The sequence below is a fragment of the Oryctolagus cuniculus genome, chromosome 17, assembly GCF_964237555.1.
Source record: "Oryctolagus cuniculus chromosome 17, mOryCun1.1, whole genome shotgun sequence".
Classification (NCBI taxonomy): Eukaryota; Metazoa; Chordata; class Mammalia; order Lagomorpha; family Leporidae; genus Oryctolagus; species Oryctolagus cuniculus.
In genome coordinates, this window is record NC_091448.1 from 50,107,610 (window position 1) to 50,120,401 (window position 12,792).

Here is a 12,792-nt window from a genome sequence, read left to right on the forward strand (position 1 = left end):
GAATTGAATGCATGTCCTTTGAAACTAAATTACTGGGGCGTGGGGCGGTGGTGGAGAGGAAGCCCTGTTGCTTCTATGGAAACTAAGTTGCTGTTGTGGGAGACTCCAGGAAGAGCAAAGGGGTGGAGGCAGAACCTCTGAGCCTTGTTGTCCGGCCCCAGGTGTCTCTGGGTGCTGGCGTGTCACCGGCATCCTGTCCGTCACCTCTGCTGTTTTTGAAGCCCCAGCCACGCGGCAGAGACTGCTGAGTGCGCTGATGTCTTTATTCCTCCTGGCAACTCTAGAAAGCAGGTGCTATTTTAATTCCTAGTAGGGAGGACAAAGCCCAGATGGAGGGAGACGGGTGAAGTCTCTTGCCCAAGATTGTGCGGAATTGAGTCAGAGCTGGAGTTTCCATCGCGGCTGCCTGAGAGGTTAAGGTGGAGTGTGCAGCCTCGTCCTGCGGGGAATGGATGCCTGCTTGCACGTGGGAGGAAGCCCTCCCAGCCCCCAGCTTCAGCTTCACACCTGCCTGCCCCGCTCAGAATGCTAACCGGCAGGCCGGGTTAGTGAAGCGCAGTCTCCATGGTAACGAGAAGAGGCAGAAGCATGTCTTCTGAATGGGGTGTTGGCTTGAGGGTGGGACAGAGGCTGTAGTTAGGCAGGCAGGTGCGCGGCGGGTCGGGGGAGGCCCCCACTCCTTGTAAGGAGGGAATGCAAGTCCGTCGTCCCAAGGTCCCAAGCGCAGGCTTTCCTGGGGGGGGGGTAGTGTTCTGGCCCCACCCCTGCCTCTGCTGGGGAGGGGGCTGAAGGAGGGGCTCCAGCCCTGCCCTGCTCTAGGGGCCCTTGGTCCAACAGCCAAGCCCCCTCCGGTGTCCTTGACCCTCTGGGCCTGCCGTTGTGATGGCAGACAGACCTTCAGCACGGTATAACACACATGGATGGTTGTGAAGAAGCAGGGGGCGGTGGCGGGGTGTAGGGGGATGGGGCACCTCACTGGAGCTGGGGGCCCTGACTCCCAGCTGAGGAGTGAGGGGGCGGTATGGGCAGGAGAAAAGAGCACTTCAAGCTCCCCCTTGGAGAAAGGCTGAGCGGACCCCACAGGGCAGGGGCAGGGGCAGGGCGGGGGCAGGGCGGGGGCGAGGAGGGAGGCTGAACCTGAAGAGCGCATCATCAGAGCTGTGTTGTCATCAAGTCCATGGAGAAAGTGGGAGATACAGAGAGAGCGGGCTTCCATCTGCTGCTTCACACCCCACACAGCTGCAATGGTGTGGGGTGGGCCAGGCTGAATACAGGAGCCAGGAGCTTCTTCTGGGTCTCCTATGTGGGTGCAGGGGCCGAAGCACTTGGCCCATCCTCCACTGCTTTCCCAGGTGCATTGGCAGGCAGCTGGATCAGAAGTGGAGCAGCTGGGACTCGAACTGGCACCCACAGGGGATGCTGGCACTGCAGGTGGAGGCTTTAACTTTCTATACCACAGCTCCGGCCCCAGCTCGGTTCTGATCCAGCTTCCTGCTCATGCACACCCTGGAAGGCAACAGGTACTTCATTCCCTGCCACCCACATAGGAGACCCAGACTGAATTGTGGGCTCCTGGCTTCAGCCTCGCCCAGACTTTAGAGAGTGAACCAGCAGATGGGAGATAGCTCTGTCTCTGCCTTTCAAATAAATAAATTAAATTTCTTTTAAAAACCAACCCCCCTGGAGCTCTCCCTCGGGTCAAAGGTGAACATTGCCAGGGCCCCTCTGCGTGCTCCCCCCACCCCACCCAGGCTTTTATGCCAATCATCTTTATTCCCCCTTTGAAGTTGGCTAAGGTGTGAAAGTGGCTCCCAGAAGTTCAGGTGTGGGAAGTTGTTGTTGTTGTTTTGACAGGCAGAGTGGACAGTGAGAGAGACAGAAAGGTCTTCCTTTACCATTGGTTCACCCCTCAATGGCCGCTACAGCCGGTGCACCGCGCTGATCCAAAGCCAGGAGCCAGGTGCTTCTGGCCTCCCATGCGGGTGCAGGGCCCAAGCACTTGGGCCATCCTCCACTGCACTCCTGGGCCACAGCGGAGAGCTGGCCTGGAAGAGGAGCTACCGGGACAGAATCTGGCGCCCCGACCGAGACTAGAACCTGGGGTGCCAGCGCCACAGGCAGAGGATTAGCCTAGTGAGCCACGGCCCAGTTGTGGGAAGTTGAATCCCCAAAGTCCTCTTGCTCACCTCACAGGTGCGTCTGGCTCTGGGAGTGATGGGCTTGGGAGCTCTCTGCATCTGCAGGTCCCCGCCAGCAGGGAGAACCCCACCCCGCTTTGACCCTCCCCTCCCCCCAGCCCTGAGCTCCGTCAACCTCTGCCTTCCATGAGCCAGGCTGTGGGACTCCCTCACAGCAACACCAGTGGAGGGAGGGGGAGCTTTTAAAGTCTCCATTCCAGCCCCTCTGCTGCAGACCCCGCGGGGTGGGTGTGGGGCTGCAGAAGGCTTGGAAGGATGCACAGCTCTTACCCTGGCTCCACGCCCACAGACAGGGTCGCCATGGGACCCTGGGCTCTGAGCAATCAGGGAGGGACTTGGGAGCTGGGGCCCGGGTCCCAGCACCGCCCAGGTGGCCCAGTGTTCCAGGCCCCACCCCCTGCTCTGGCTCTCAGCCTTCCAGAGGGTGCCAGGAGGGCTCAGTCTGCTCGGGAAAATGGAGCCAGAGAGGGTGAGAGGCGCCCAAGGCCACGGGCCAGGCAAGACCAGCCTCATGAGAGCCGGTGGGGGGTTCGCACCTGTCCCTGGGGCAGGGTCCCGTGCCTCTTGCTCCCTCAGGTCAGCCTCATCCCATGACAGAACGCATGTGTGGTGGGTACAGTCTCCACAGGGCTCTGGGGAGCGCAGACGCCAGAACCCGAACAGGCCACCAGGTGGCGCCCACCACCAGGTGTCCATGCCACTTTTCTGCTTTTAGACCAGAGAGAGAGGGTGGGGCGGGGTCTTTAGATGGGCTCTGCTCCTGCCTGGGTGCTGGGCGCAGGGTAAAGTCCTCCAAGAGGGAACGGGTGGCACCTCTGCCCCCGGGCTGACCTGGCAGGGGAGCCGGGAATGGGATGGGAGAGGGCACTCCGGCTTCCCCCAAACCTGCCCCCGGCTGGCAGCAGCCTCCTGCGGGTGCCTCTTGATGAGGGGAGAAGGGGGGAACAGGACACCCTGGGGTCTGGGACCAGGGTCGGCACCCGAGGGACCAGGCAAGACAAAGAGGGCGTGCGGAGGGCACACAGAGTCCCGGCTGCTCCTCTTCCCATCCAGCTCCCTGCTAATGCACCTGGGAAAGCAGCAGCAGATGGCTCAAGTCCTTGGGCCCCTGCACCCACTTGGGAGACCTGGGTGGAGTTCCTGGCTGGGCATTTGGGGAGTGAACCAGGAGATGGAGGATCTCTTCCCTCCTTTCTCCCCCTCTCTCTGCCTTTCAAATAAATCTTTAAATAAAAACATGGCTGCAGGGCCCTCTCTCCACCCCTTGGTGGCCTCCAGGCCCAGGCTGCTCCCCCTCCCCTGTCTCCTGTAAGAAAGCTCAGCACCTGCCGCCCTCGCGGGGTGGGCAGGAATCCACAGCAGCGGCCAAGGGGCAGTGGACGCGTTGGAGGCCCTGGTGGCCTGGCTGAGCAGGGCTGCACGGTGTGGGCCCCTCCCTGCTTCCGGCCTTCACCCCCTCCTTCCACCCCCACCCCAGCTCCAGCACAAATCCCCAAGCCCTGGCCCAGGGTGAGATTATCTGGGCTGGACGCCATGGACGCCGCTCTGCTGCTGAACGTGGAGGGGGTGAAGAAGACCATTCTGCACGGAGGCACCGGGGACCTCCCGAGCTTCCTCACGGGGTCCCGCGTGAGTGCCCCCCTCCCCCCTGCAGATGCCGTCCCCTTGGCCAACAGACGGCCTGCAGCTCTGCCAAAAAGAGCAGCTGGTGGGACCTACCGCCCCCAACGCCAGGGGTTATTCGAGGGATGGTTTGGGTACGCTCCAGACGACACTTCAGCATTGGCTGGAGCCCCAGGCTCAGGTGTTTGTCCCCAGGTGTCCGGTGGGCTTTGCAGGACCCATGGCTGTGTCTGTGGCCATGACCTCTGGCTGATGTGTGGAGCTGCACAGGGGGCGTGGGGGTGTGTGTGGGGGGGCGAGCTCTTTACCCTGGCTGTGCCAGCAGGTGCAGGTGCTGGCCCCATGGGGCCTCCTGAGCCATTTCCCCCCAGTCTCCAGCGAGCTGACCTCTGGGGACAGTCTTGGGAGTCTGTGACAGTGGGGGCACCTTGTGCCGGACCGTGGGAGCTGTGTCCAGGCCAAGGTCCCTCTCTCGGTGAGCAGGTGACCTTTCACTTCCGCACCACGAAATGCGACGACGAACGGACGGTGATCGATGACAGCAAGCAGGTGGGCCAGCCCATGCACATCATCATCGGCAACATGTTCAAGCTGGAGGTGTGGGAGACGCTGCTGATGTCCATGCGCCTCCACGAGGTGGCCGAGTTCTGGTGTGACACCATTGTGAGTAGGCCCTGCTGCCACGGGCTCCCCCTCTCGCTGCAGGTGCCAGGGGAGGTGCGGGGGAGACACACAACTCTGCAGAGGGCATTCTGCCCCCTCGTTCCCCGCCTTGGGGAGCGTGAAGATGGGCTCAGCAGAGAGTGCGAGGCCCTGGGGGGCTGGGCTGGGAGGCAGGAGCAAGCCTGAGCCAGGAAGCCACCCTCAGCTGGTGATTACACCAGGGACCAGTGACCTTTGGGAAGAGCAATTTGAAGAAGGCAGGGTGGGGGTGGGGGTGGGTAGAATGATGCTCCGAGCTGGAACTCGGTGCTGTCATTTGTTCGTTCGACCACTATTTCCTCTTCTATCTCTATTTTCTCATCTGCAAGTAAATGGAGCCCTGTCTTAAGGGATTGTTTGGGGGTTGCATGGTATGATGTGTACAAGGGAAATCCCAGACCAGGTTAGTTGAAAAATGGGAACTATTGTTTTGAATCAGAAGAATGTTTGAGAATAGTTTTCTCATTTTTCTAATTCAGAGCTCAGCGAGGGAAAATAGCTCGCCCTGGGCCAAACAGGTGAGGGCCCAGGACCCCAGCGGGACCCTTGGTCCCCTGCTTACCCAGTGCACATAGTTGGAATTAGGCTGCAATACTGCGGTCTACCAGCAGGTGGCCACACCTAATGCTGGTGACTCGTTTTTTATCCACTTAGTAAGTTGAGGGTCTTTTTGTTGTGTCAGTCCCTGTGTTACTCTTCATCCTGATTTTAAATATTTCTGAATATTTTAAGAGTTGTTTTAAGATTTATTTTATTTATTTGAAATACAGAGATACAAGGAGAAGTAAAGACAGAGAGAGAGAGAGAGGTCCTCCATCCGCTGATTCACAACCCAGTGGCCGGAGCTGAGCCAATCTGAAGCCAGGAGCCAGGAACTTCCTCTGGGTCTCCCACGTGGATGCAGGGCCCCAAGGACTTGGGCCATCTTCTGCTGCTTTTTCAGGGGCATTAGCAGGGCGCTGGATCCAAAGTGGAGCAGCTGGGACTCGAACTGGTACCCATATGGGATGCCAGCTCTGCAAGTTGGGGGCCTTGACCCACTGCACCACATTGCTGGCCTCCCACCCTGATTTTTTTAAAAAATTATTTTTTTGAAAGGCAGAGTTACATGAAGAAGGAGAGAGACAGACAGACAGACACACAGACAGACACTGAGACTATGAGAGAATGAGAATCTTCTATCCACTCTTCGAATGGCTTTAGTAGCCAGGGCTTGGCCAAGAAAAAGCTAGGAGCCTCAAACTCCACCCAAGTCTCCCACGTGGGTGCAGGGGCCCAGGTACTTTGGCCGTTTTCTGATGCTTTCCCATTCACATTAGCAGAGAGCTGGATCAGAAGTGGAGCAGCTGGGACTTGAACTGGCACCCATGTGGGATGCTGGGCACCATAGGCAGCAGCTTAACCCCACTGTGCCACAGTGCCGGCCTCTCATCCTGGATTTAAAAAAAAACTTTTAAAGTATGGTTTGTACTTATCAATTCAGGCTTCATAAAATTGGCTGCTTTGTGATTTCAGTGAGTGTAAAGTCAGAACCGTGGCCGCCGGCTTTGCTGACGGCGAGGAGTGGCAGTGTGTTTTGGATGGACGATGTGCACTTGGGATGCAGTATCTGCTAGGCAGGCTCGGTTCCCAGGAGCCCTCTCTGTGGGGTGCGTGTATGCTAGCACAGGAGAGCCGAGCGCACAGAAGGCTGTCAATAACTGCCTGATGGGTTGATTGATTTGTTGTTTGCCAAACCACAAGTAGCTGTTCTCCCATCCTGTGGGGGTGGCTCTGTGGTCCCTGCATCCTTTTTGCCACACTGGTGGTCACGGTGCACCGTGCCCCTCTCTGGCCGGCAGCTGCTTACTGCAGTGAGCCTCAGCTGCCGCGCTCGCCCACCCCCACGCCTCCCAGTCATTTTTCCTCCTCCCCACCAGCTGTCACCCCTGCAGGTGTCAAGCGTCCAGCCCTCCCTTCCACTGGTATCATTGTTCACTCTTCCAGCACGAATCGTCCACCTATTTATCTATCTATCAACCATTATTCATCTGTCCTATTTATCATCTATGTACCTATAATCTATTTGCCTTTCTTCCTTCCTTCCTTCCTTCCTTCCTTCCTTCCTTCCTTCCTTCCTTCCTTCCTTCCTTCCTTCCTTCCCTTCTTTCTTTCTCTTTCTTTCTTTCTTTCTTTCTTTCTTTCTTTCTTTCTTTCTTTCTTTCTTTCTTTCTTTCTTTCTTTCTTTCTTTCTCTTCCTTCCCTTCCCTTCCCCTTCCTTCCTTCCTTCCTTCCTTCCTTCCTTCCTTCCTTCCTTCCTTCCTTCCTTCCTTCCTTTCTCTCTCTTTCTTTCTTTCTTTCTTTCTTTCTTTCTTTCTTTCTTTCTTTCTTTCTTTCTTTCTTTCTTTCTTTCTTTCTTTCTCTTCCTTCCTTCCTTCCTTCCCTTCCCTTCCCTTCCCTTCCCCTTCCTTCCTTCCTTCCTTCCTTCCTTCCTTCCTTCCTTCCTTCCTTCCATCTGCCTATCAGTCAATCTATATATCTAATCAGTTCCATATCTGTGTTATCTCTCCATCCACCATCATCCATTCCTTTTTTAAAGATTTATTTATTTATTTGAAAGTCAGAGTTACACAGAGAGAGGAGAAGCAGAGAGAGAGAGAGAGAGAGAGAGAGAGAGAGAGAGAGAGAGAGAGGCAGGTCTTCCATCCACTGGTTCACTCTCCAGATGGCCGCAATGGCCAGAGCTGTGCTGATCCGAAGCCAGGAGCCAGGAGCTTCTTGCAGGTCTCCCACGTGGGTGCAGGGGCCCAAGGACTTAGGCCATCTTCCACTGCTTTCCCAGGCCACAGCAGAGAGCTGCATGGGAAGTGGGGCAGCCAGGACTAGAACTAGTGCCCATATGGGATGCTGGTGCTTCAGGCCAGGGTGTTAACCTGCTGTGCCATAGCACCGGCCCCCATCCATTCCATCTCTCTAGTTCTGTCTCTATCATCTGCTTTTCTTTTCTGTCTCTCTCTTTCTAGCCAACCATATACCCATCATCTACCATCTATCATCAATCATCCGTCTGTCAGCCTATCCATCATCCCATCTATGCATCCTAGGTCCATATGTAGACAACGTTCTCTGGCTGGTTGATTTCACCCACACCAGGTGTTGGGAATGAAACAGGCCAAGTCCCAGTGCTCTAGGAACTTGGATCCTGGAGGAGGAGCAGACACAACTGCGATGCAGGGCAGCTGGCGCCACAGCATCCTAGGTGCGGGCAGAGCGCTCTGGGGCCGCCAGAAGGGGGCAGCTAACTTCTTAAGCTCTCAGGGGGATGGTGTAAGAAGACGATGTTGAGGGGCCTGGGAAAGGCTCCACACGGTGCATTTATGCAGCTCCGTTTCCTGTGTGGGGCATCTCCCCATGCCGGATCCTGCTCCCTGGAGAGGCTAAGCAACGGTGGGACAGCCACATCTCTTGGACAGAGGACTCAGGGAGCCCGCTCACCCCCCGCACAGCCCTCTGCCTGCACAGTCCTGGTTGGATTAGCTTGAGTTCAGGTCTCTTCAGGGCTACGGGGCTTCCTCTCTCCCTCCCTGTCCTGAACCAGAGGAACAGGGCCAGGCAGGGGTGCTGGGAGCTCCCACCCCATTCCCCAGGGAGGATGTCTGTGTAAGACATTTTGCTGGTGGCCGGTCTTGGCAAGCCAGAATTGCAGCTTCAATTCCAAATGGAGCCAAGAGCTCTGGTTGCCTGGAGATCACCTGCCTCATTGGTGGGGGGCGAGGGCTGCCACTCAGCTCTGATGGGACACTTGCCTCGCGAAAGGGTGGGGCCCAGTGGGGCTGGCCACGCAAAAGATTTTTGAGCCGAGCCAGGAGCCTGTCAACCTTGCCACTGCTAAACGATGGCCACTGATTAAAAACCAACTGAGCTACACCAAGCAGAACCCAGGCAGAACCGGGCCCTGGCCTTGGAGCCCAGAGAGGGGTGGTGACCCTGGCCGCCGTCTGTCTCCCCTATTCCTACTCCACCTTGTAGCCCTAGTGGGCTGACCATGTCCACAGCTGGAGTCCAGCTCCACAGAGCCCTGTGTGTGGGGTGGCTGTGGCTCCCCTACCAGCCCAACACGGGCAGCTAAGCCTCCAGGGCAGGGCCAGCACTAAGGCTGGCCTCCCTGCAGGTGCATCTCTGGGAGAGTGCAAGGCTCTCCTCCCTGGGACTTTCCCCGCTCCTGGTGGCGTCTTGCAGCCCACTGCTGTCGGCCAGGGCTCTGGGCGTGTGCGGAGGCTGTGCCCACACAGCTGCCTGGGTGTGGAGTGCTGGAAGTGGGGGCTGCTGAGTCAGGGCCAGGAGCGCCCCTCCCCCTGCACCCCAGCTTAGTCCAGCCTTAATCCCGGCAGGCTCAAGTGCTATCTGGGGTCTCTCACAAAGCCGTATGTCCGTCATCTCAGCTGATCCCGGCTGCCGGGCGTGGGAGAGGTGACCTTCAGCCCGTACTGGTGATGTAGGGGGTGCAGATGGGAACAGCTCCCGCCCCCTTGCTCTCCCCACATGCGCCTCTCCTGGAGAAGCATGTGGGAGCCCGAGCTGAGCTGTCTCAGAACCCAGTGGAGGAGATGCGCTCTCAGGATCTGGCTGGGGAAGCTGAGGCCCAGCGAGGCACATGACTGATTCTCCCAGCCCCCTCCCCACCCGGGGGGCAACCCTCGCTTCTGGTGGTGGGCAAGGCTGCGAGGTGCCAGTCCTCTCACTGCATTGCCTCTTCTCAACCCTGCCGCAGCTCCAGTACCGGGCAGGTGCAGCCAAGGGAACTGGGCAGCATGAGGCTAGCGCCGCCCCCCCCCCCCCCCAGCCAGCTGTGAGTCCTGGTTTTCCTTTCCCTGTGTGACCTTGAGCAAGTGACTTAACTCCTGTGGACTCACTTCCTCATCTGTGGAATGGGCATTACCTGGCGCGTCCCTAGTCACCTTGAGGATGGAAGGCGCTAATAAGCGAGAAGCGCTTTGCCGGGTGCGGTTAGCCACAGTTCCTGACTCGGGGCGCGGTCCACGGAGTGGGGGCTACGGCGCACGGGCCGAGTGGCTGGCCCGGGCGCCATCCGCCTGTCTCTCTGCACAGCACACGGGCGTCTACCCCATCCTGTCCCGGAGCCTGCGGCAGGTGGCCGAGGGCAAGGATGCCACCGAGTGGCACGTGCACACCTGCGGGCTGGCCAACATGTTCGCCTACCACTCGCTGGGCTACGAGGACCTGGATGAGCTGCAGAAGGAGCCTCAGCCCCTCATCTTCATCATCGAGCTGCTGCAGGTGGGGGCGGGGCGCGGGCTGCCCCGGCTTCAGCATCTTCGGGGAACAAGGCAGGGTTCAGGACACTGGAGGAGAGTTGGGAGTTGAAAAAAAATCCTCTTTTTTCCAATAGAAAAGTCCATTTGGACCAATTTTTAAAATGTGTTTCGCCTCCATTTTGGATGCGTTTTCCTTCTGTTGTTGTCTGTTTCCATTGTTGTCAATTTCAAGTTTAGGCCGGCAGCCTTGTCCCGGGGCCCTGGGCTTTGAGGGCTCAGACTGTGTTCCTGATGGTGGAGTGGCCCGGAAATAGCCTCATCCTCTCTCCACATCCTAATGTGATTGACGTTTGGGGTGGTGGGAGGGGCCAGGGCCAGGGTCAAGGCTGGGGCTCACCCTGGGGGCTCACCCTGGGAGCTCCATGGGTGTTGGTTGACTCAGGGCCTTTATCAAAAGCCTGAACAGTTGTGAGGTCTGCGCACTGCCCAAGAGCGCCCTCTACATTTGGTCCTTAGACCTCGCACATTTGTATTTTCATACAGACAGTTGCAGCAGGTGGCGAAGTCCTATGGAGACAGTAAATGAGTATCTGTGCAATGGCCTAAACCTTGCAAGTGTCTTGACAAAAAGTGCCTTTTCCTAACTTCTACAACAGCACTGATTGAGGGCGGGGTCCGGGGCCTTGCCGCCGCCTCATCTGCCAGCAATGCAGTGTGGCCTCTGGTGGTGAGAGGCGCTGCGGGCCGCCCTCTCCGGTCCCTGCCTCGCTGACCTGCAGCCCTCGGGCAGGTGGAGGCCCCGAGCGAGTATCAGAGGGAGACGTGGAACCTGAACAACGACGAGAGGCTGCAGGCCGTGCCCGTCCTCCACGGGGAGGGGAACAGGCTCTTCAAGCTGGGCCGCTACGACGCCGCCTGCACCAAGTACCAGGAGGCCATCGTCTGCCTGAGGAGCCTGCAGACCAAGGCAGGCGGCTGCCCTGCGGGCGGGGGCCTGGGCGCGTGGGGGGCGTGGGGAGGAGCAACCCCGCCCCCGCCAGGACCAGGCTGCGGGGGGGGGGGGGGGCGGGGCAGCCGGAGCTCACGGCCCACTTTCCGCTTGGGGCAGGAGAAGCCCTGGGAGGTGCCGTGGCTGAAGCTGGAGAAGATGATCAACACCCTCATCCTCAACTACTGCCAGTGTCTGCTCAAGAAGGAGGAGTACTACGAAGTGCTGGAGCACACCAGCGACATCCTGCGGCACCACCCGGGTACGGGGCGTCTCCTCCCCACCCTGCCCTGGCCCCAAGCCTCGTCCTCGCCCCGCAGGGGGTTCCGCAGGTGGGCCGTATTTATGAAGCCAGGATTTGACAGCATCAAACCGGCACCCTCAGGCACCAGGTGCTCTGTGTTTATTTTCATAATCTTCAGCATCGCGTGGGGGCAGGTGCAGGGATAGGGCCCCCGGGGTTACCGCTTTGTGAGTATGAAGTCAGTTACGGGGCCTTGGGAGGGTACTGCTGTGAGTGCGCTCTCGACTGTACGGTCGAGGAGACTGAGGCACGGGGGGGTGCAGAGCCGCCGCGGGCTCCGGGCAGTGGCCGGCCAGCCTGGGGGGAGTGTCAGTCAGGTGGGCGCAATCGGATCTTCCCCGCAGGCATGGTGAAGGCCTACTACGTGCGGGCGCGGGCGCACGCGGAGGTGTGGAACGCAGCCGAGGCCAAGGCAGACCTGGAGAAGGTGCTGGAACTGGACCCGTCCATGCAGAAGGCGGTGCGCAGGGAGCTGCGGCTGCTGGAGAGCCGCATGGCCGACAAGCAGGAGGAGGAGCGGCTGCGCTGCCGGAGCATGCTGGGCTAGGGCGCAGGCGCAGGCGCAGGCGCGCGGGGCACGCAGGTGCACCTGCGCCCGGCGTCCCTCTGCGGCGCTCAGATGGCGAGAAGGGGGCGGGGTCTTCTCTCAATTGGCCAGGATTCTGGTGTCACTTTTTAAGATTTAAAGTTAATTCTTTTAAAACCCCCAAATCAAAAAAGAGCATAGGAGAGGTTGTGAATAAAAGTGAAATTCTCTCCCCCAGCACCGCCGTTCCTGACCGAGGGCTAGTAGTTTTAAGGGAGCCGACATTTAATTCTTCTGGTACTCTCCTCTGTCTCCAAGTCACGTGTGTAAAGCAGTTTCCCCACATGTCATTTCTATGCCACTACAAAGAAAAGTAAGCGTTGAGCTGACGCCGTCTTGGCTCCCCACCCCCTTCTCCCAGTGCTGGGCAGTTATAACTTTGGATCCTCTTTTGCTGGTGTTTATCACTTTGTAGAACTCTCTAGAATCGCAGGAACTTCCGTCGTTCCCATGGTCAGCATCCTCCTTTGGCTCTGTAACCCGGATGGAGCCTCCAGCGCTCTGCCCAGATCTGAGCATCAATAAACAGTATCTGCCTGGTTATGGCTGCGTTGGCTTTGCCGCGGGCCCCGTGGGGCTCTGAGTTCCTGACCCTGGGCTGCCGGGGCAAGTGTGTCCCTGGTGTGGGAGAGGTGCTGTGTGTTTGAACGTGGCCGTGGATGATGCGCTCTCCTTCTGTGTTGGGGCTGGAGCCCTCCCTACTTTGGAGAAAAGGGGGAGAGAACTGTTTCTTGGCTGAGAGTCAAGGGAGCCACCCAGGAATACCGCGACGGAGCCAGGCAAGGGGAGGGGGTTTACAGGAGGTCGCAAAGAGGGGACATCCCGAGTGAGGGATGGAAGGTCAACAGGGGAGGAGTGTCCGGGGGCCCAGGGGTGTCCCCGGAGCTGGAGGAGTGGTGCATCAGGGAGGGAGGCCAGGCCAGGGGAGGAGGGTCAAGGGTACCTTCACCCACCACCTCCCAGGTGAATCGCCATGGGAGACAGGCCCGAGAGCTGTCGGAACAGCTGGAGCTGCCAGTGAGGTGCCAAAGCAGAGGAGAGCAAGAGGCAGAGCCCGAGGGCCAGGAACCATAGCCTGCAAACCTTCCACATTCCTTGGTCCTGTCCGCTCTTTCTCCTGGGCAGAGGATGGATCC

At 58.6% G+C, this 12,792-nt stretch overlaps 1 protein-coding gene across 1 annotated transcript; it reads left to right on the plus strand.

Moving 5' to 3' along the window:
• The first annotated feature begins 3,673 nt into the window (after positions 1–3,673).
• Positions 3,674–12,199, plus strand: AIPL1 (aryl hydrocarbon receptor interacting protein like 1). Its single transcript, XM_002718845.5, has 6 exons — positions 3,674–3,827; positions 4,305–4,484; positions 9,612–9,800; positions 10,569–10,745; positions 10,887–11,028; positions 11,415–12,199. Exons 1-6 carry the CDS (start codon positions 3,732–3,734, stop codon positions 11,615–11,617), a joined length of 987 nt encoding a protein of 328 aa, XP_002718891.1. The 5' UTR covers positions 3,674–3,731; the 3' UTR covers positions 11,618–12,199.
• The last annotated feature ends 593 nt before the right edge of the window (positions 12,200–12,792 follow it).

What these genes read in the sequence shown, in the direction of transcription:
- AIPL1 (XM_002718845.5), top strand. Translation starts at nt 3,732, where the DNA reads ATGGACGCCGCTCTGCTGCTGAACGTGGAGGGGGTGAAGAAGACCATT. An exon ending in AGTTCTGGTGTGACACCATT is followed by an intron (nt 4,485 to 9,611) that starts GTGAGTAGGCCC and finishes CTCTCTGCACAG; the next exon opens with CACACGGGCGTCTACCCCAT. An exon ending in CATCCTGCGGCACCACCCGG is followed by an intron (nt 11,029 to 11,414) that starts GTACGGGGCGTC and finishes TCTTCCCCGCAG; the next exon opens with GCATGGTGAAGGCCTACTAC.